General features: G+C 36.6%; 1 protein-coding gene across 2 annotated transcripts in view; it reads right to left on the bottom strand.

Annotated features, from left to right (window-relative positions):
- The window catches only part of LOC150108742 (pre-B-cell leukemia transcription factor 1-like), a 457,214-nt gene that overhangs the window by 48,079 nt on the left and 385,726 nt on the right, over positions 1 to 23,409 (bottom strand). For both annotated transcript variants that reach the window (XM_090416205.1, XM_090416206.1), the window contains exon 4: positions 6,610 to 6,800. In XM_090416205.1, the coding sequence (XP_090272331.1) occupies positions 6,610 to 6,800 (191 nt within the window). The remainder of the gene's footprint in view (positions 1 to 6,609; positions 6,801 to 23,409) is intronic.

The following is a 23,409-nucleotide window of genomic DNA, read 5'->3' as shown; positions in this document are numbered from 1 at the left end:
CAAAGAATAAATAATTTACTACTAAAAGGTATATGAGATTTATTCTTCGATACTCTTCTTTGTTTTGTATGTATTCTGTTATTCACAAGCCCAGTTTTCCCACTGCCACAGAATTTCCTTCACCATACGCGGCTCCGGGATGATGAACAAACAGGATTCCGTAGTGCACTTCCCTAAATTACATCAATGAGAAGATCTGCGTTATGTGAATATGCTCGCGGAGATCTCACTTCTAACCAGGATATACAGCTCGTAGATAAGTGCTCCATCTTGTACTACAATCTAAGTAATATATTTTCAAAACATAATCGTACACCGGTGGATCATTTATTTTTCATCTCAACGTAAATTCCTTTGGGTTAAAAAATGCCATTCCAAACTCACACCAATAAGTATGTACCATCCTACACAAAACTTCACAACCATTCAAAACGGATCGATCTTTCTTTAAGTTGAGAGAGAGAATAATTATGGCATTCATATAACAATTGTGATCTAATGTCAGTTTCAAATAGGTTCGAAAGCCATCTAGGCAAGGAACCTTTATAGACTTTTCAAGCGAAGGTGAGTTAGCGAGTCTCATAAGGCGATGGTAGGCTTTCTCTGATGGAAACGCATGAGATGCTTCCAGGGAAAAGTTGAAAACAAACGCACTGAACAGACAATAGTATGGTCTCAGGACCCTCTCAACCACAACTGTGATCAAACCAAACCAAGCCCCAGTTTCCAAATGCCCTAACTAGTACCCTTCTTCCTTACATATTCCGAACATCCCGAGCATTCCCGTCTAGGAGACGCTCAGCGAACTACATGAGATCTTAGACGAATCCGTATGGCTTTAGTCAGCGAAGACAACAGGTCATTTTGGTACAGTAAAGGAATGAAAGCGTTCATGTTATTTGATTACATTTCTTTTTATTCGGAGTGAAAAGCAGGAATGGGTACAACAAATGCGATAGTCTTTTCCCATAACATGCACTGCTATTGGAGTTTCCCACCTATTATCATCCCCATTCAATAAACAATGATTTTGGCAGAGCGATTTCGACTGACAGCATATTCTGCATTATTGCCAATTCTCGTATTTCTATTTCTGAATTCTCGGAAAACCTCTGAATTTCTGTCATAATGTGACTAAGTGAACAAACTCGAATCTATTAGATAGGCTTATTATTTTTTAAATTAAGTTTTTCTTATACTAAGATATATTTATTCAAATATAAGATGTCTTTTCTTTTTCTCTCTCTCTTTTTTTTTATTACAGACAATTCCCTTTATTTCTTTCAGCTGAAAGGAAACCAAGTAATTAATTAAACATAAAAACGACGCACTTGAAAATATTAAGGAAATGTAAAGTAATCGAATACGGAAAAAAAAAAAAGAAAAAAAAACCGGGACGTTTGCTTGGAATTCTTAGATCCAAGATGCGAATCGTAAGAAGAAAAAAAAAAAAAAAACAATATTCAAAATTCAATTCTATCGATCTAAGCCAACCAGAGAAACCAAATTATTGCATAATTCGACAGTTCTCATTTCGCGTAGCTGTGGTAGTACTTTGCATGCTCCTAGTAGCCAATAAAAACGCCCATTTCTGCAGCTCATAAAAGCGAAGTGCTCCTACATAAATGTTAACTAAGCATTTAATAACGTGAGAGGTGACAGCCACTTAAAACCTTTTTTTTTTTTTTTTACTTCCACTGCAACCATTGCGTTTGGGCGATTTGAATAATAATAATATAAAAAAAAACTTTAAAAAATCGCGCCATGTTTAAAACATTTTAGCACCCCGTTTCCCAGTTGTTACTGAAGAGGATAATGAAAAGGGAGAAGGAAGAAAAAAAAGAGTGAAAGAGAAGGGGGTCGGAAAAAAATGCATATCGATTCCATAAAAAGTGAATAATAACTTCATGAATATTTAATGACGCCTGCAAATTGAATCTTATTTTGCGTTTCTGATTCCAGCTAAGGGCCATGTATCATGATGTTTTGTGCGCTCTTCACTTTATCGCTTTTCTTTTTATCTGCGCGTTTTATTGTGGTTTATGATCAGGGATGCCTTCAACAGCGCTGGCGTTATTGAAGCTTAACTTATACATCTTTATGTGAGCCCAATTAGATTTAAAGGGAAATGACAAATCTAGTTAGTACTTGGCGATATCGAGGAAAAATTTCCACCAGAAGAAACGAGAACTTTAATGTCGATTTATTTTATATTTCTTTAATAGCTGATCTAATGTTCGCCGTGTAATGTGCATTCTCTCCCTCAGGAGTTTCTCATTTCATTGACATTCAGCTTATTTAATGAATACACTTTTCTAGGATAATTTAGTCGGTTCGAACATGTAAAGATAAAGCAGTTTCGGCGCAAGTGTTTCTTTAATAATTTTTGTCCTATTAATTAAATCGATGTGGAATGATTTAGAGCAATATTTGTAAAATAAAAATGTGTTCATCTCATTGTATATGAGTGCACATTGTCGGAAATATAATATTAACGTCTTTATCGTGTGTGAGAGACGGCTAAGATTTTGTAATGTATTTCTTTGATTGCTGTCAGGCTCCGGGGAGGTTTATCGGATGCTTAAGGTGGGAAGGAATTCCACTACGATAATTAGATGATCATCAGGTAGCATAAAAAGATTTTATGATAATCTTATGTCATCAGTCTGTTTGACTGATGAGAAAAGATTATCATAAAACGCGTTGAATGAATCGGTGTTTTTCTGAATGGCTCTCAACGATCCAATCAATTAAAGGAAGAAGCAATGATTACGTGATGCAACACATAAAACACTGCTGATGCATTTCAGGAAAATGCAAGACGTTCTTGTACAACAAGAGATTGAAGATTGGTTAATAAGTTTTTTCCTTCTTCTTTGATTTAGAATAAATGCATGCTTTCTGTAGAGAACAGAAGCAACACGTCATGGCACACTATTTTCTGCAACTTTTCCCAATCAGGATAAATATCGATGGAACAGAAATGGTGTTGATTTTTCTGAGCTACAACTATAAGAAGAGTTTGAACTTTCTTAAGAGATAGTTATTTATCCCGAAACTTTTGCTTATCGGTATTTTTCTAGAGTAAAGTAGAGGAGATTGTTTCTTTTGCTGAAAAATACAGATTTTGCTAGTAATCCCCAGTCTTACTTGCATTATCGACTGATAATGCAAGTTTTCAAAAACAACATGGCATCCAATAACTACAGTACAATAACATTATGGAAAATCAAAAAGCCTTTGGAAAAATATTTTCTATAGTTGATATGTTATAATGCTATAAATGTTTCAGAATCTACGAACAGAAGTGTACTACCATTAATTTTTTTTTTCTTCTTTTCTCCCCAAGCAGGCACAGTAATGCACAGGCAAGGTTGGCCTATCAGACATGGCGTCCTTCTTGTTCTTATGACGACAGAGGAACTACAAACATTGGGAGATTTCTGCGCTCCAGGAATGTTATTCCAACGAAATTTATCGCCAAAGGACTCATATAGATGAGGCGCGTTTGTTACGCAGCACATTGATAACCCAAACAGTTCAAACATGGACAGACATACGAGTAATCCAAAATACAGAAAGGTGGCATTCCAACAGGTTACATTTGCGTGCTCCTATCCAAAATAAGCACCCACAATTCTTGAACACTGTGCTCCGCAGGGGGCCCTTGGGCCTCCGCCATAGTTATCTCCGGCTCCGTGAGGCGATTTTAGAATATTCTTTGTTTTTCAAACTATAAAACGGCATCAGTAATTGGGATTGTCATTTCTTCAAATCTGAATAAAGGACATTTGCCAAAGAAGCAGCCAGAATATGTGACATTTTCCGTGTGTTTTATACTTCATAGATGGCGTTAGTGCATGCTAGTTACTATTTTCCGTGTGTTTTATACTTCATAGATGGCGTTAGTGCATGCTAGTTACTAGCATCCAATAACTCTATCTACGGATGGAATTAATATTGCAGAAGACATGCCGATTTGCAAACTTATGCCAACTCACACAACTGGTGAAGAAATATTTCAACTCACTGACCTATTTATGGAAGACATGAAACACAATGTAGCAACTATGGTCAAGTATTTGCACTGGTGGAGCGGTTGGAAAATTTTCAGGCGCTGTGGCACGCATAAAAGAGGAAATATTATTATAGAAAAAAATGCAAGTATTAAGTTCTAAGAGACTTCTAAAATTTAACTGTCGTAGTTGAATGTTCATAATATTACTGTGAAATTTTTATGAGGGCTCCAGCATGTATTTTCTCTGGTGCAAGGGGCTCTTTCGGTCTAAAACGTTCAGGAACCCACACACACACACACCTCCTTCCATGACAACCAGCTACACAATCAATCTGGTTCAAGAACACCTCGACTAGGATGGAAAATGTCTTTATTCGTTCTCTTTACACAGAGACCATCTAAAAATAGATGTCACTATTACACAAATCTGCAGATTGCGCAATTGCTGTTCCCTGACCACGAGTAGGGCAGAGAGGTCATGATGGAATGCTGTAACAGCCAGTTCAGAGTTGCCACCTATCGAAAAGTAAGAAAACTACTGAAAGGATAAATCTTTCATCTACATGCTAAGCAGTTCGTAGCATTAAAATATATCAAATTATATCAGCAAAGGCTTTTCGATTTACCCTAACAGGATTCCAATCAAACGTGGCGACTCGTTAGCCTCTGCCTGCTTACTGGTTATCTATCGTGATCAGGATTTTCAACAAGAAATATTTTTAAAGGCAACAGAGATATTAGAGAAAATTTATGTAATGCCTGACATCATGAGACTGCCCACTCCAAATCAGCTCTTTTCATTTTGACGTTATTATAAAATATGTTATCATAAATGTCTTCATTATTTGTATATAAATAATATTGTATTTTGTCTCTTAAATATTAAACGCGGCCGCATTCCGCTGGCTTAAAATTGAGGTTTTCTCCAGGCAAGCCAAATTGCTGTTTATGTCATGGAAAACGGGAACACGTATATGGAAAGTCGTTCATTTTAAAATCCATTGTGTGTAATAATTGCAGTACTATTTTATAAGTGACTAATTTAATCGACTAACAGGGTTCAAAAGGATACGTGGCCAAAAAAGAGGAATATTATAACAAAGCACGCGGATCTTTCCTTGAGAATCTTTTTCTGGAGGACAGTTGAATAACTAGTTTATCGCTTTCATCAACTGTGAGTGGGATTTTAACGCTTTCCCAATGAACAATAAAAAGAAACTGTGCTATGACAAATTCTCTGTTAATGAGAAGCCACTATTATTTTCCTTTCTAGTATTGTGTCAAGTTAATCAGCTTTGAAATCCAGTTTTAACACAATGTGATGGCGAATCACTCGTGAAAACATGATGTCACCAGACATGCATGAACTTGGTTTACTTAATGCGAAAAAAAAAAAAAAAAAAAAAAAAGCGGCGTTTAAGATTCAAACCGAGGTGCCTTTCCCAGAGACTTTGGTTTAAGCATTCCTAAAACAATCCCTGAAAATCAATGAAAACTGTGCGATACAAATCTGATATTAGAGTCGAGCTGAATGTTAAGCAACAGAGAACTGTATATAATAATAATAATAAAAGTATATTATAGATATGTTTGCTATGAACTTGAAAGGAATCCCAGTACCGTAAAATCTAATACTACTGAAGACAGATTTTCAGATCCATTTCATATCAAAACTTTCTGCATGATTACACAAGGAAAGGACATTCTCTTGCATCTACCAGTACGCACTTGTGCCACCCAGTGCTTATCTAGTAACAATCTAGCATCGACAGTGCATAAAGATTCCACTCGAGATTAACCTTCTTGAGAAAGGCATTAATTATCGAATAGCAATATTTTAAAATAGAAAACTAATTAATTCTTTGACAACACTATAATTGTAGGTTTAGTAGATGAGACAATAATGACAAGGCCTGAAAATATCTGTTATTTAGAGTCGTTTTCACTAACTACGCTATTAAGATTTCAAGCACACTGATTTCTGAATAAATTACATGGTCGTGCCTTGTGTCATAAGACACAGCGTATACAAAGCAGCTAAGGCATGTTGCGCTCATTTCATGTATCAAATAAGGGTTTTTGGAGGTTCTAAAAGTGCTTAGGTAGCTCCAATCTCTCTCTCTCTCATTCTCTCTCTCTCTCTCTTGATCAACAGCAAAAATCAGTAATGCATTAAATAGGTTCTAAATTTTTAATATGCATTAAATAATCTTTAAATCATATCCAGTAATATTTATTTCATCTTTTAATAGTTAATTTAGTTATATGCGAAAAGTGCCTGTGCATTGCATATCATAAAATTGAGCAACTTTTCTCAAACAGCAGATTACCTTAATAAGAAAAAAATAATAATAATAATTTTACTAGCACTGCTGAACCGTGTTCTGTAAATATACAAGTACACAGTATAGTGTATTATTTCGGCCTTACTTTTTAAAAAGAAAAAATAAAATTAACAACATATATATAACAGTGATATTTTTTGTAAGAGAATGCACGTGAAAGCTAACTGTATTTAGTAAGTACACAATCAAAATAAGATACAGTGAAATGTTGCAAATCAATACCCGAGAACCAGGGCTACCACCCACCTGGCGTCCAAAAACCTGGACCGCAGAATCATGACGGCCTCGCACGTGCTCTGCTTTAGCTGGACCTGGATGGAGTTGAACTTCTTGTGGATGATCTGGACCATCCTCTCAATCTCTTTCGGCGTGATGGGCCGCGTCCTACTCTGCTCCCTCAAGAGGTTCATCACGTGCGTCGTGAACTCATTGCACGCCTGCCAAAGAGAAAAAGGTCAAAGATCAAATTCGTGCTTTTCGGTTGGAAGAAAAATTTGTTGTATACATTGAAACAAGTAAGGAAAAGAAGAACAAAAATAACAGAAAGGAGAAGCACAGTACTTATATTCAGGCAAATGGGAACAGCGTATTACTATATTATTCAACGTTCTGCTACTTCTTTCATATAATTAGAGAAAGAAAGGCTTCCAAATACCCGGATCTTGCAAGTAGTCTTCATCACAAGCAATAAACGTGTGAAGCTTTTGACAAAGCACACTTTTTTATGCTGTTTTTAATTATTATTATCGAAAACCGTTGCACCGACGCTATCATTATGCGACAAATTGTAAAACTGGTATTATATTGAAGATAAAAAGAAAAAAAATACAATATATTTAACCTATTTAAGACTGGAAGAACAGGTAAAAAGGGCTTTTGAACTGAAGGTGAGTTAGCTGGTCTTATATGCAGAAGACAGGATTTTTACCTCCCAGAAAAAATCTGCCCAGAAAGTACTTGAATTGGCAAACATATCAGAGTTTATCTGCTCCCCCTCCAGTCATTAGAAAAAGTAGTTTTATAAGTCAAGTTACTGGGCAGTAACAGACCTAGGACAGTGTTTCTTAAACTTTTTCAGAGTGTGGTACCCTTTAAAACAATATTTCTTTTTCGGAACCCCTAAGAATATTTTCATAAAAACACCATTGGAGAGGAATCATGACATTGAGCATCTGCAAGATATTTTAATGAAGAAAACATGTTATACATACTGTAATTACAAACATGACGTCACATAACTGCTCTACTCAATTTAATAAAAATCAATATTTCCCCTCCCCAATTCAATAAATTCCAAATTAAATGAAAACCAAAACAAACAACGTCCGCGCATTGCAGAAAATATTTGTATAAAGCCTGTGTTTTAGAACTGCGATATTATTATTATTTGGAATCATGATAACGCCATAAAATCTTCTTTTTTTTTTTTTTTTTTCACCCGTTCAGTGCCGAGTTTAACTTTGGAAGAAAAAAAAATCGCAAAGTGCTAGATGTAGGACGTACAGCCACAAATTCTTTCATGGAGAAGCAGAATGAGCGGGGAAATCATCTCCAAAACATCAGAATAGAAATGTTGGTTCACAGCTTAACTGTTGGATTCACAACGCAAAATCCCATAAAGGGGAGAAAGTTTGAGGAACCAACATATAAGCACCATTCCCAGTAACGCCACCTACAACTTTGATGAGAGCCACGAATGCTAATGCGGATTCTATTGTATCAGTTAATGGTGAAGCTCATACTAAATGTATGAGTGACTTTTAGAGATCAATCCGAGAATTTCTGATTTTCCCCATATTCGATCCAAGTAATAAATAATAATAATAATAATAAAACAATTCACAATCAACCGATTTCTTCTTATCATATTTCCACTCGTCTTCATATTGGAGAACCTGTGATGACAGAAAAAGAACTACGGAATTTCGTTTAGTTTGGTATTCCCCTCTCCCCTTTATAAAGGTTGGTCCCTTATCTTTAAGCGCACCTGTATCCTGTTACTTTATCACATAACTGCATGCCCATTCTAATCTTATTCTAAACTCTTTAGTTCGTCTTATTCGGTTCATAATAACGCACACGACAGGAAAGCGGTCATAAATCAGAGGCAGCTGTTACGACACAATCAACAATGCACACGACCCTGCCCTCACTAAAACTCTCCACTCCTCCTATCCCCCCCCTCCCACATTCAGCAAGTATCACCTCCATAGGTAAACTAAAATGTGTGGAAGAAAACATAACCATAGACGGTGTGTCACAAGAGCAGAGTAGGCCCAGACATATGTAAGCACTGTCAGTGGGACTATTAAAGCTTCATAAAGGAAGGTTGAAGTCAATTTTATGCCTTTACTGCTCTCTGTAGAACAACACGATGACTGTGTGGGGCCTACTGTTCTATTTGTCAATCTCTCGAGCTTGTCGGCTATAAAAGCATCGGCTGGCAGATTTATGGACATAATGCTCAGCGTTCAGGCTGCAAGCACACAGGACTTAATAGCAAGATTTAAAGACAACCTAAGCCTAATGTTAGGCTTAGGAACACAATAAGTTAACCGCAGTCCTATCAGTTGCTGACGCCACACTTCCTGTTTTTGGGCAACATATTTATTATTCAGTTGGAGCCAGCAGCTACCATTTTCTTTGTTGATAATCTATGCCAGCGATAAACACACACACACATCATAAACGACTCTCTTTCCTCCAAGCTTTCCTCGGGGACTCATATAATCAGCTTATCAGAGCCACAGAACTGTCAACAGGTAACCTCGATTAAGATTCGTACGCGGTAATCTATTTTACCAATTGCAAACAAAGGAACAAAAGAGGAATAGTATGCACTTCAGTCAACAGACGTGTTTTGTCCTTTATATCGAGAATTCGAGGTTGCTAAATCACGGCTAGTTTCTTTCCCCTCTTAGCAAGTACGAAGAATGCCTGACAGTGTAATCTTAGAGCATGAATATTGATTTATGTGATAAAGCAAGCAGAAATATAAGCCACAAGAATTATTATTGTTCTGAGTTTGTTTTTTCAAGGTGTATGCAAGGCGATGAAGCAAATAAGTACTCGTTTTTCCTATAAAGTATTACGTTCAACAGTCTATCACAAGTAAATTAAGTGGGATGCACAAAAACCTAATTAAAATTATAACAAAGCGATTAATTTCCTATTCGTGTAATCTTCTATATCCCAACTGCATATATTTACTGGATAGTTCGTCTGTTTATGGGATGAAAAACCTCCACTCCCGTCTGAGACCGAATAACTCACCTTCAGTTGAAAAGTCCTTAGCGTCCTACACTGAACTGCTGAGTCTTGATGAGCATATATCTACCGATGCAATTACTGAAATGTCTTCAAGACACTTGCTTTAAAATTATTTTATTTCTTCAATAATCAAATTCTTTTGGAAATTCTTTGCTTTGATAAAAGTGTCAAACAAAACTAGATTTTCCCATAAAAAAGGGTAATTTTTTAAAAAGGAATGGCAATTTAGGTAATGATGAGGCAACTAAGATCACTAAACAAGTAGATTGTGTCTAACAAATCGTGTGTGTGTGCGTCCTTGCCGGTTTGTCTGATTCCGAGGGGGGGAGGAACAAACATATAAAAAACGTTTCTGGAATTTCCTTACGTCCAAGATTCCACAGAGCAGTAGCGTTCATCTGATTGCAGTACACTAATTTTTGCATATAACTACACGAAGCTGTTGTAAAATGTCCATATAAATACAATTATATTCATATTTTGAAACTGAAAGCATAAACTAATAATTCTGTTTATATTCAGTAATTTTGCAAAATGTTTTTTAATGATTTTTCTAAATGTATGTTGCTGCTCTGGGAAAAAAAAAAATTCTAGAAAATTTCTTGATGTTTTCTGATGTCACATCGTTCTAGATATATTCCTGATACATATTTCTTTTAAAAGTGTGAATCATTTATAGAGGATTCCTATTAGAAATATCAAGAGGCCATAAACACCGGTTGAAAACTTTTGACAGTTATTCGCTCCGCTACCCTCCGATGGTGATCTCTTTAGGGAGGGAAAACAAAACAACAACAACAAAAAAATAATAATAATAATAATAATAATAAACAAGGTATTAAAAGAGATGGTCGAGTTGCCAGCGCCTTAATTTTCTGTCGACAGGCCACCGGTTTGAATCCCACTCTTACACGAGAGTACTTTTCTGCTTGAAATTATTATACAAAATGTAGCTTGAATAGAGAACGAATTGTTCAGTTTCTAGAGCGACCCTTGTGGCTCTTTGATGACACTTAATAAATAGAGGCTTCCATTCTTTAAGTGAGCAAGGTAGAGATACAACTAAAGATTGTGTATATGTTTTTTTTCACTTATTTTACTTAAAATCAACATTTCCAATTGTTATCCTCATCTTAGAAATGGAGACATTGCATGAGCGACGTGTAAACTTAAATGAATCTCAAGGTCCAATGATTCGTACTTCACATTTGTTCTTCTGTAAAATATCAGCATTTTACGTCAATCTACATTGAACATAACACTAAACGAAGTTTTCAAGTTTATATCAGAGAGAAATAATAAACTGCAGTTCATCACAAGAAAAGTCCGCAAACATAACACTAAACACCCATTCTCTAGAAATGATCTGTGAGGCACATTATCAGTGAATAACGCAAGATCATGAACGCGATTTTTCGTATTTAATAATAAATACAACAGAACTTTCTAATTCTGTTCACTTCAGTTCCATCCCAAACACAAAGGAATTCATATACATTCCCCAACTTCTACTGAGATAATGTTGAGTGCTCAGAAAAAGAATCCTTGCAAATTTAGAGTACTTTACACTCCGGAAAAAAAAAAAGCTATTTTTATTCTTAATTAGTAAACCTTTCATGAGTCTTGAATGGATAAACTTGCTTTATTCAGAGAAAGAGAAGCTCATTCTACTCGACATATCTGATTTTTGCGATGACATCACCGAATGCAATAAAGAAGTGGTTGAGGACAGGCATAGTTCAGTGACTTTTATTTCAGAGTAATAAAAACTTTATTATACAGTAAAAAAAACTGTGGTGTTGTCTTTTACAAGATCATAAAATTTTGTTACATATGCCTAAATTAAAGTTCCAATTGATTTTTAAATCAAAGATGAAAGCCGTTTATCGAGTGACCCATAACTATTGACTACTGGCGGCAGTGGTGTTATTAAAGTGTCACCACCTACTTCCTGCACAAGACTAATTAACCGTTCGTAGTGATTAAAGCTTAGGGAGCTAAAGAATTTTCCTCTTCTACTGTCAGAAATCAATGGCATTTCTTTATTTCTTCTGCACGTGGCGTTCACCAGCCGTCTTCCTTTAACCTACGCTGGCAACATCTTTTCATTTAAAACCAGGTTTTTATTTTTCACCGAAACGAGTTTCTACGAATCCCGAGAGACCCAAAAAAACAAACAAAAAAAAAATATTTCTTACAAATGATATTTAATAGGTTAACCATACCTGTTTTGATTTATGAAATTATTTTAAGATAAAGGCATGATTTAAGAGGATCCTCCCTTCTAATAAGTCGGATCCTCTAAATGTTATTAATTAATAACCCGGTTATTTAATAGCAATTTATTTAAAATTAAACTATCGCTTCTAAATCCAAGTTTACGTAAAAATCAATTGATATTTCCAAAATTTGAGAATCCGGGAAGGGACTGAAGGCGTCGCCTTTATTCAGCCTCCGGCTGGTTCTACGTCTAGCACAAAGGACTACGTAGAAACTGGTTTCAAATGCAAAAGGGCGAGCGATAGACCATCCATGTCAAATGCGATTAAATGCTCTAGAATATCAAGAGCAACCGAGTTTCCAAACTTCTCCACATTATATTGCAATCCTGGGTACTTGACAGCAGTGGAATGATCGTATATGAGGCGAGAGAAACTTTTTCGAGGTAACGTGCAATGCAGTTATTCATAAATTTCTTCATTAGTGCAGGAAGCGTGTAAATAACAGCAATGGACAATCACTGGAAGGCCATATACTAAACTACACAAATCTCCTCTGCACTACAAAAGTAAATCACCAGCGACACTAAACTCAATGAAGATTCTGATTACATGCAGATTAACGTAGAGGCGATCGCACAAGACCTGAAGGTGCTTGATAAGTGAGAATTTTATTCGAGAAGAAATATATACGAGTGTGAAAAAGTCATGTATCCTAAATGAAGGGCAGATAAAGCGCGATCTAAGAGATAATCTGGCACATGAAGTTTCTATTTGGTTCAAAAAAAAAAAAGTTAAAAAAAATTTAAACATTATTTTAAATTAAAAAGCTCGTATAAAATAGTTTTAAATGCCCTTACTTTTAATTATATATTAATGAAAATATATTCGACTCTTCATTTAATAATACAATTAAATTTTAAATAAAATAAATTTTCTCTGTATTTGCAAATTCAGCAGAAAATAGTCATTAATAATGATCATCCGTTTATCCGATCGGATAATCTGTCCGATTATAAAAATAATCTTCTCGAAAAGACTCATTTTTAAAAAATGTCCGAGAGCAAAAAAAGTTTGTGCATATGCTTTATATGATGCTAACCAAAGACAATTTCGATTGACGGATATCATTATAAAATTAATTACATTTCGATTTTTACGAACCTTTTAGAGAGACAAACAGAGAGAAAGATTTACCCAACAGATGTGAACACCGAACTGGTATCGTCGCTTAGAATCTGATTTCTACTGACTTAGTACCATTATTCTAAAATATTTAAGTGATCTTTATATAATAATATTTAATATCCAGCCTTATTTATATTTAAAGTGACAAGCAAGCATCAAGATAGAAAGAGAGAGAAAAACGGAAGACTTTGAATCAGAAGTTTTGAAAAATGACAGCGATGATAAAAAGTGATTTTACAATTAAGATTAGCGAAAAATATCCAGCTGTTCGACCTTTGGTAAATATAATGTAGAGATGATTAAAACTTTGATAGAACGGCTTTTGATATTAAAATTTTATATTCAGAAATTATAGACGGTCATCATAACTGCGACAGCTTCGAGTTTCAGTTCGCGGACCATATGCAAGCCCCAGTGATTTTTTTTTTTTATGTTATATGACCATTCTTCGAGTATATATGAGGCCAAATTCCTGGCGGAATAATCTGATGTAAGTACCTCTTGCCTAGTCCTATTCTGCTTCAGTAGCGTGTGCATTTGCGCATGAGCTGGAGGTTAAGAAGTAAAACGCAAATTTATTTCATCTTTAAATAAATAAAACATCAAACTTTTCCCCTGAAACGTGAAAATATTAGGCAATGGATTATGAAAATGATTTTCTCTGTTTTTATTTCAGATGCAGATGTGCAAATATCTATGTTATACCGTTGCAGCTTGCCTTAACATAGCGGTTTCCAAACGCAATGTAGCGTTCCTCTCTCGGGCTCTAACAAGCTTTGGTAGGACTCTTAAGACCTTTTGCTGCTGTGCATTCAGCTTGCTGAGTATTATGGGATTTCTCAGTACGGTAACTAAAGCAGCTAGTCCCCTTTGTTTCTATTAAGTAATTTTCACTGATAGAATCGGTTTTTTTTTTCCCCTCCTTTCTATAAATTTTATAAATCTATGCATTTTAGGGCTAAGGTTATATTATGATGTACAAAGAAAATAAAATGTTAAAATGGACAATTAAAAGGACGCTGAAAAAGAAAAAGTCAGAAGCTTAGCTTGTATTATATAAATTAATGACATTTCTATTATATTTCCATTTTATTACATAGTTCAGAAATATGTATTGTTAAAAAAACAAAGTAAAATACAGGGGACAGAAAGAAAGTTTTTAAGAACGATTATGGAACGTACAAAATAAAATAAATTAGATTATATAAAACTGAATATATCAAAAGAAAAAAAAAAAAACAGATATGAATTGCAAGATGGAAAGATCAATGAAACCGGAAGAAGCAAATAAATGTTACTTGACGAGAAGAAGAAGAAGAATAAAGGCATTCTAATTATAAGACAAATAACACGGCGAATTTATATCAATTAAATGTACCCTCCGCAGTTTAGCATGTACCGTGTTTTCAAAATAAATGCACGAACACAGCTTCGGTATTTGTATACGTCGCGATGTACTGAACTGCAAAGTGAATCTGTTACTTGAATTTTACTTCGCGCGCTCCTCGAAGCAACATCACACAGTTTGGAAATGAACATCATAAATGGTACGATGGTGTGGAATATTCGTTTATATAAATTTATTTTCGCCTGAGACGTACGTAGGCGAATATGAAAGCCGCGAAACATTCTTCAATTTACACAGAATTGATTTTGTTCAACATAATAGCTACGAGAATTTGTCATTGCGGATAACTACGATACGACAGCATAGAAGATTGACAGTGAATCGACAAACGTCTCAGAAATATATACCATTTGTCACACTGCACACTTAATTCGATACAATATTCATTTACGGGGGAATCATTCTCCCCCAAAATTACTCTCTAAATCCGTAAACGCTACTCTATCACGTTATTGCGGTCCAGCCATGTCAACATTTCACTGAACTCTTCTTTGCGTGGCAGGCATTAACCCGAAGAATATCACACCGAAAATTTGGGGGTGGAGCCGGAGTGCAGCAACGTCAGCGATTAATTTCTCCATAACCACAGGAAACAATTAGAGCATCAAAAGGTGTGATGGGAAGTTATCTTCCAGCTGACCTGTGTCCGAAACCAGTAGGAGTGGACTGAGAGACGGAATGAGAATGACAAGTGCTGCGTCTTGTGTCGGAGGTTCCACGACCAAAGCGATAAGGGTACTCGCCGGTGTCAAAGGAGGAGTGCAAGTTCAAGTGGGGGGTGCGCAAATTATAGCTGTTGGCGTGGCGCTTCGGTTTTATTCCCGATGTCAGTAATTAATGAGTACCGCGAGAGATCGGATGCTCCCCCTCTTAACGAGGCATAGTAGACGGATGGCACGAGCTGACAGCGCCGGGATTCTAATTATTACCTCCAACCTCCGGCGCCGCTACTATCAATCACTCCCGATACAATGACAACCATTGACTTCTGGAACTCTTTCGATGACACCGCCTCCCTCCGTCACATCCAACGGAGTCTGCGAATATGCTCGGGGTGCTCTGATACACTTGTACTGTGTCCACTGGCGATAAATGAGTTTGCATGACAGATACAGGCTTAATGCGATCTGATTATTACACCGAATTATTACTTCGGGCTTGTGGGATCGGCCTTAACTGTCATCCAGAGAACGGGCAAATTAAGAAATGGTACTCGAAGATGACGGTTTAGATGGTACTGATAATCTCGAGCAGTCCGAGAAATGCCTCGAAATGTCAGGGGGAGGGAATGCTTACATATATATTATACGTGTCCGTACATCCTGGATGGAAATTTCAAATTGAGGTTCACGTAGGAAATGGGTGCTGCCAAATTTCTGCACACGTGTCACTTTCGGTTAAATAGAAATACCACTTTGATACTAATAATGTACAATAATCAAAATCAAATCAAGTATATAACAAAATGCAATAATAACATCTATATTTAAAATCACGGGAAATATTTCTTCAAAGCATATTCAGAAAAAAAAATTATCGGCAAGATTTTAAAATTTCTAATTATATTCTTTAATAAATGCGACACAATTAAAAACCTATATCAGTAATATATTAATATTTCCTATTCACCAAAAAGTTATTTGTTCATACGGGACTGATAATTTCATCATAGGGAGACTGTTTTTTTTTTTCATTTCCTGATTGGCTCAGACAGGTGTTTCATGGCGGTCGCTTAGCAAAGCATTCCCCCTGTTTAACTGCAGTGCTTTAAATTTATTTTGTTTCTTTGCTGAAAGAACTCGAGGCACTATTCGTTTCAATTGGCCGCTGTGAATTCTAAAACTACTGTTTAAGTGTATCAGCAGTTAATATCGTCGTTTATGTGATTCTTTACAGAACGAGATAACAAATAACTATCATATGGAAAATGAGAACTGTTAAAAGGCCACTAAAGTTAATTATCGTTCTACTAGCAACACACATAAAAACAGTCATTGCACGCAGTACACTCCTCGCCAACAATTACAGTGGCACGTGAACACTATAACAAGTAACTCGCGGGTTCACGCTCGTGCAGCCTCACGCGCCAAGGTATACAACGAAGCAGAAAGGACCGTCTGCAGTCACAACTGTTTCGTATAGTCATTCTGCGTCTATTAGTTGTTAGATGGCAACTCTGATTGAGGTGATTTGTAGTCCGCTGATAGATTTAAACAACTGGGTTGGAAGCGAGTCTGCCGCAAGGGGGGACCACACAATCGTAATCAACCCACAGTCGCTGCAACCTAGGTAAGATATCTTCCCTTAGATTCCATCAGTGGGGTGGAAAGACACCATTTTTCATTCCGAATTACAAAGGGGGCAAAAACACGCCTTATTTGTTTTTAATGGCACTACACAATGACACCGATCATTTTGTGTGTCAGTTGTGCTGAGTCTGCGCGGCCCGCTGCGGAACACCATTAGCCCCTGGCCTGTAGTGATTAATATGGCAAGACGCAGTGAGCTTTTTGATTTACGATCATCGAATGCGCCCACTTGGCAATGACACAGGTAATCCTCTATCATTTCGCAACTCCAACTAGAGACTCCGGTTCGGCCTTTCCTGCCCCGGCCGTGGCTTCGGGTTACTATTTACACGAAGAGCACCACTTGTAGAGTGGGAAAAATTTCATTAAACACTAAACGGTGGCGAGGAGAGCGCTTGTCCATTTATTGAGCTTATGGTGCATAGTGGAGGCCTCGTTCCCTTTGGCATAACGATGATGATGATGACATTAGGAGTTGAAAACCGTTGTCATTCTGAGAAAATTGAGGCTTTTGTTAGCTCCACTATCGCCGTGGCACCATTAAAAGAGAAGGGAAAGAAAACGGCTGTAGTACGTGGTAGCTATTAAGGCGTTTCGTGAGCTTTTCACGAGGCTTTTAGAAGAGCCAACAATGTACGTTGAAGCCCGCGTGTTTAGTGAGAGAATGAATGAATCCTATGGCCTTTTCATGTTCCTGCTGGCAGTACGGACAAAGGTTCGCCTATCCACTTAAAAAGCCCTAAACAGCCAAACATCACAGGAAAACATTACAATGAAAACCACCAGGGAAATCCAGTTGATATTATACGAAGCCTGTCGCTAATGCATCGAACAAGAACAAGAGCCGTTCTGTAAGAGATTAGAGTGTTGTAAATAAAGATCTGGATTTATCAGGGGAATACGAAGACCTCAGAGGTGTGCCGTTCTTCTGTTTTGTCGAGCGCCCCCTCAATAAACGTGCGAAAGAAATTCTGAATATTTTTTAATCTTATTACCTGGAGTTAGCATTTTGAATTAAGAGCACAACAGATTCTACAAGTACGGAAATTGCTAAGGAAAAAGAAAAGAAAAAAAAAACACGTCGAACTGGACTTCATTCATGCCATCCATTTGAAATGATCAATTAGTTGATTAGTTCAATGAACTAATTAAGTTCACTCAATCAAATGCAAAAGCAGTCATGTATAATGACGTCATTCATCTATCGCAACAATGAGCTGTTCTAACCTGTGTGTATTGTCAGTTTGTAATAGTTGGATCTCTAACATGCTTATAAGTGCGTTACAGATCATAAAACGCCTCATGCTATGATCAAACTAATGACAATTTAGCTTGATAAGAATGCATGGCCATTTTTCTAAGCAAAAGAAAACTGAAGTCGATCCGCTATTGAACCAAACGTTTTATGAACTCACTTGTTGACTTTCCCATTACTTTATTTTTTAGCTTTCCAGTACTTTTATTTCTACGATGTTCTTCTGCCAACTCACCAAATCTAAGATGAATTTACTTCTTGTACAACTTGCTTTAATATCGCACGGAACATGCGCCTGTCAACACAATATAATAAATAACTCAGAAAATGACAAAGAATTCTGAATTATACTCGAATTTCTTCTCTCATAAGTAATGGATTACTTCAGAATCACGCAATAAATACTATACAACGTGGGAAATTGCCATTTCACTATCTGTTTGTCGGATAATCCGTCATTCTCTAACTACAACCATCGCCTTTGGGTATCACTACATAATCATAAGAACTCTGTCCGTTTCTTATTAGCTAATTCTTGATATAACTATTATAATTTTGCATCTACAACAGCTTCATAATGTAACATAACATAGTGCATTTTTGTCCTTGGGACCAAGCAAATACTTGCCGACTTCATCAGCAACGTCAACAAGAAATTTCTCAATTAGTCTTACTAATAAATATCTCCTACGACCCCTAGCGAATGTTTAACTCTGGAATCTTTATTGCGATTTTAAAATTTATATGTCAAAGAAAAAGGGTGGGTGGGAATAAATTTAGGTTTCCACAAAAATGCTACGCTTAGATGAACAGATCTAATTTAAACCAATATCTTAAAGCGCGCATTTTCTCTTTAAAAAATGCTCCATAACGAAAGCAAATTTACATTAAAACACGAGCTGGTCTACTGGAAGGCGTAATGAACTGGACAAAAGAATAGCAACAATCAAAGAGGAATAAATGACAATTTAAAACTTTGTTATCGAATTTGGGAGAACTGAATAAAGATTTCTCTATGAACGTGGAAACAGACAGGCCATTTGGTAACAAGAAGGAACTGCGAAACAGTACAAAAGTAGAGAAATGTTAAGAATGAAATTCGACAACACTCGTATCAGATGAAGGAGGATATATTGCAGCTGCCTGCAACACAGCGGAGAATCCAGGCTAACCTAATGTGATCCCATAGCAACAAAATGAGAACTGAAAGCAGGCGAAAGAGCTAGCAATGCCATTGAGTGACATTTGAAAGGTTTGAATAAGGAGGCTTCGCATCAAATAGCAGTGGTCTGAACAAGTTCGACAGAATTAGCAACGAAGTAGATTTGTTTAGAACATCTACTGAACCGTTGGTAAATGCTAGCGAACAATTACAACAAGACATCCCCGAGACAGGACAGTCTTTAGATCAAATAATTAATCCCATTAAGTTTTATTTGTGAACATCTACATTAAAGAACCATTATGTATTGAACCTGACAAGGGCTGAGCGGGGGGGGGGGTGAGCTGTTAGTGGCACGTAAGTCCTGTTGAATAGTACCAGTTGATTGAATGGTTCTAATTCAGAAGATGAAATTGAAAGCTGAGTGTTTTACATACGACTTGCATTGCGGACAAATATATAGACATTTTATATAATTTTAACGGATCGATGGTTAAAAAACTCTGATCTGGTTCGAATGACCTGTCTTCGAAGTGTCTGCTTAATTCATCGCGCTGATTTTTGAAAAAAGAGCATTACGAAGCGATAAATCTCGAATGTGTGCAAGTAAAACAGACGATATTTTACAGAACTGGAAGAAATTAAATCGATATTTCTCGATTCCGATTAACGCTTCAGTGACAATGACGTAAATGACAAATAATTTGGTCTGAGTATTATGTTTGTTAATCACGTGAAAAATATCATTTATGCAATTTTCAAGATCCAACAAAATGGACCCATCTAACATTATTAAAAACCAAAAGTATATTTACAGGAAAACAGAAAAGTGCAGAGATTTTTATGTGCATTCCACCCACCAATAGCACATTAGTATCGTGAACGGGCTAGCGATTTTTTTAAAATCATTTTCGTATTTTTATTCATTATTTTATAGAGTGCGGAAACACAGCTCTAGAAACCAAACACGGCAACTTTTTTTCAAGCCACTTCGTGCCTCCGATAAGCGGGGTGGTGGTCTCACACTAGACAACAATCATATTCATTCCTCACCTAAAGATACTCACAAACATTCGTGCGGGATTTGAACCCGCACCCAGTTCGTTGTTTGGAGGGCAGGCAACTAGAACCACTCGCCGCAGACATTCCAACATACTTAACTGCAGAGTAAGTTTAATAGCGAACTTAAACATTTGTAACAGATGTTACGGTAGCGATACGATGTGTAGTGTTGATATTTTCAGGATTGAAATTATTTTCATTTCAAAATCCTTTCACCGTATTACAGTAACCCTAGTTCAATAAAGGATACCATTTTGATAAAGAAAGTCTGATTGATCGATGATTTGTCTCCGTTTGAAGATGACTGAGTGTATGTAAAAAGATTGTGTTTTTATAAATCATAAAAGAGTTTTTATAAGAATCCAGCTTGACGTATAACGAGGATGCTAACAATCAACTGCATTTCGAATCCTAGGGAATAAGTACGACGCCTCTGAATTGACAATGAATAGCATGCAGAGGAAGACTATAAAATACATCTGTGAAGATCGTTTTCTCCAGACAAGAAAATTTTGCAGCGCACGCTAGTTACGGTGAACTAATGTAACATTAGTTACAAGACTGAGATGCAATGCTAGAAATTGGCAACTTATTTCATTACTAGATATCCTGATGACAAAAAATCAAAGAGGATACATGTGAAAGGAGAGGTTATTTCTATTTCACGCTCTTTGTTTCTTCTAATTAAAATTATATTTGATAACACGCACAGCTAGTTCTTTTCTATTTCGTGATTAGTACTTTACAATGTGGTAAACACCAGAAACACAATGAAGGGATCTCCTCATCCCATTTCCCTCAGTCTTCTAAGTAACAACTAGTTCTGCCACCTCCCAAGTGTAGCGCAGGAACAAAGAGCGGTGGTGTAGTTTAGAATTTTCCCTCCCCCCTCCTATCGGCGATAACATCGCGGAGGGCTACTTAGTATGCACGAAGAGTGTTCACCATTAGAGTAGCCTGCGTTCTCCATGTTGTAGATTACATGATTATATGGTTGTGATAATGACCGGGCCAAATGGTCGCCCATTGAAGGCACATTTAGAGTACAATTACTAACAACGAATTGTCTGGTCAGAGAAGCCAAAGAAATCTGATTTAAGGGGGATGACGTTCCCCACCTGCTGTCTACTTAAAGGGAAATAATACAAGACAACGGCTGCAGGGAGAGAATGCTTTTTTAAGATGTGAAATAAGTTAGGAAAGATCAAAGATAATTGGAATTCCTTTTAAATCGGCAATTCAATTGTGATCGTCATTAACCTCAACAGAGGAAACTTCTGTACAGCAGTAAAAGGTTTCGAACAGTAAAAAGTTATTATTTATTTATTAATTTTGGTGTTCGTTTTTTTTTCTTTTCACTCAAATACAAAAACCGACTGATTACCGCACAAGACAGGTTTCTTCACCTACTATTATCCAGAAATTTAATTTGTGCCTCTCCGATTAGACTAAGAAGAATAACTATAAGTATTTGCAGCTCCCCAACAGCGGTCCTTGTGTAGCAACTGAGCTCAAAGAGGTTTGGCATTTTCACTGTAAACAGTTCATTTATGCCATGGTCGAGTACATTCTCTGCTCTCAAGAAAGGAAGACATCTTTACTATATATTGTATCAATCGGCCTTTTAAATTCTTACTCTCAGATTCCAGAAGAGACCTGGGATTGGTTTGTGAATCCTACCAAGCAAGTAAGGCCGTGTGGTAAGTATTACCTTTGTTAGTGAGAATGATATTAGAAAAACAGCGAAGTCGTAATCAATTAAGAGCAGAAATGTTGTTCCATTATAAGCCAGTTCAATGTGGAATATTTTGTGGGACAATTTCACGGAAATTGCGAAAATTAAAACAAGTTAAACAGTCATTCCCTATTTTAACTAAAGCGAGCAGAATAGTATTTTACTATTTTGTGAGATACGACAAGTTGACATCCTTCCATCGTTTAATAGGGGTTAATTACTCATTGCAGGGCCCAACACAACCCAATTACTTAATATTATGGCAACGCAGTTTACTCATCATTTTGTGATAATTTTAAGCTCTGAAACAAGTGGAAAAATGATCTTATAAAAGCAACAACTGTCCACAACTATTATTTCTTGCCAGTTTTTAAAACTTAACCATAGAGGTTAGTAATTAAGTAGTACTGAAGAACTAAGAAAGAAGAAAAAAAAACAATTACATATTTAAAATATTTAGGGGATGTAAATGATTATACGTTTCTCTCGCTCTCTCTTTACCCCCCTTTTCATTTGTTAGTTGTAGCAATTTTCCTCGACGTCTATCTGCTTGATGACTGCTGACACTCCCCCAGTGGAAAATTTATGCGCTTCAACCTAATAATTACAGAACTGTGTACAGAAGGCAATTTGACGTTTCAGGGTAACACGTAATGTTTTCGATTACATCTGATTAGTCTGAGCTGTAGATGTTGATTATATATCTGCGGACGGGTGATCATCTTTCACGAGACTTTCTCACAGTTGTGACTTTTTCTTTCATTCCGTGTAATGGCTGAGAGCCAACATTTACAAATGGGCCTCTCGTCGGGTCAACACGGGCTTTTTAATTTCCATTACACCTAATTTATGAGATGTTAAAATAAAACAAAAGGATGAATGACTGCTAACCTCCCCTAAAACGACTGACCCACATTGTCGGCAACTGAGAATCGCTCAGCTGTTCCCTAATGAAGGCTGACATTACACAGATACAAAATTCTTGAGGGTAATCATTTGCCGCTTGTGGGAAAGATAAAACACCGATAGATTAATGTTCGTATTTCCCAAGGGATTGGTCTAATTGCGAATTTCAATAGTTTTTATGGAAGAATTGCTACAAAAATAAACAACGCTCTTCTCTTCCAGTTTTTGCAAGGAAAATCTATTTCTTTGAGTGATGAAAGAACGAAAAATAATCGCATGCATTCGGCTGACAAATTTGCACAACAAAATAAAAATTTCAAATGTTTTTGGTAGTGTAGATTAAATACGTCACAACGGTCAGCTAAGTGGACAGCGTACCCACCATTCAACCGACAAGCTACGGGTTCGAATCCTGTTGTCAGCACGCATGCGATGGAAATTAAAAACCCTTGTTCACTCGAGGAGAAATACCTTTCTGCTTACTAGAAGAGCCCTTAAGTTCCCTGGTAGCCTCTAGAGCAATGGTGTCCGT

The sequence above is a fragment of the Typopeltis vanoorti genome, chromosome 3, assembly GCF_054136105.1.
Source record: "Typopeltis vanoorti isolate ZY-2024b chromosome 3, IOZ_Tvanoo_1.0, whole genome shotgun sequence".
NCBI classification, from domain to species: domain Eukaryota; kingdom Metazoa; phylum Arthropoda; class Arachnida; order Uropygi; family Thelyphonidae; genus Typopeltis; species Typopeltis vanoorti.
The sequence above is the reverse complement of the archived record's forward strand: the minus strand, read 5'-3'. Positions and strand labels throughout refer to the sequence as shown.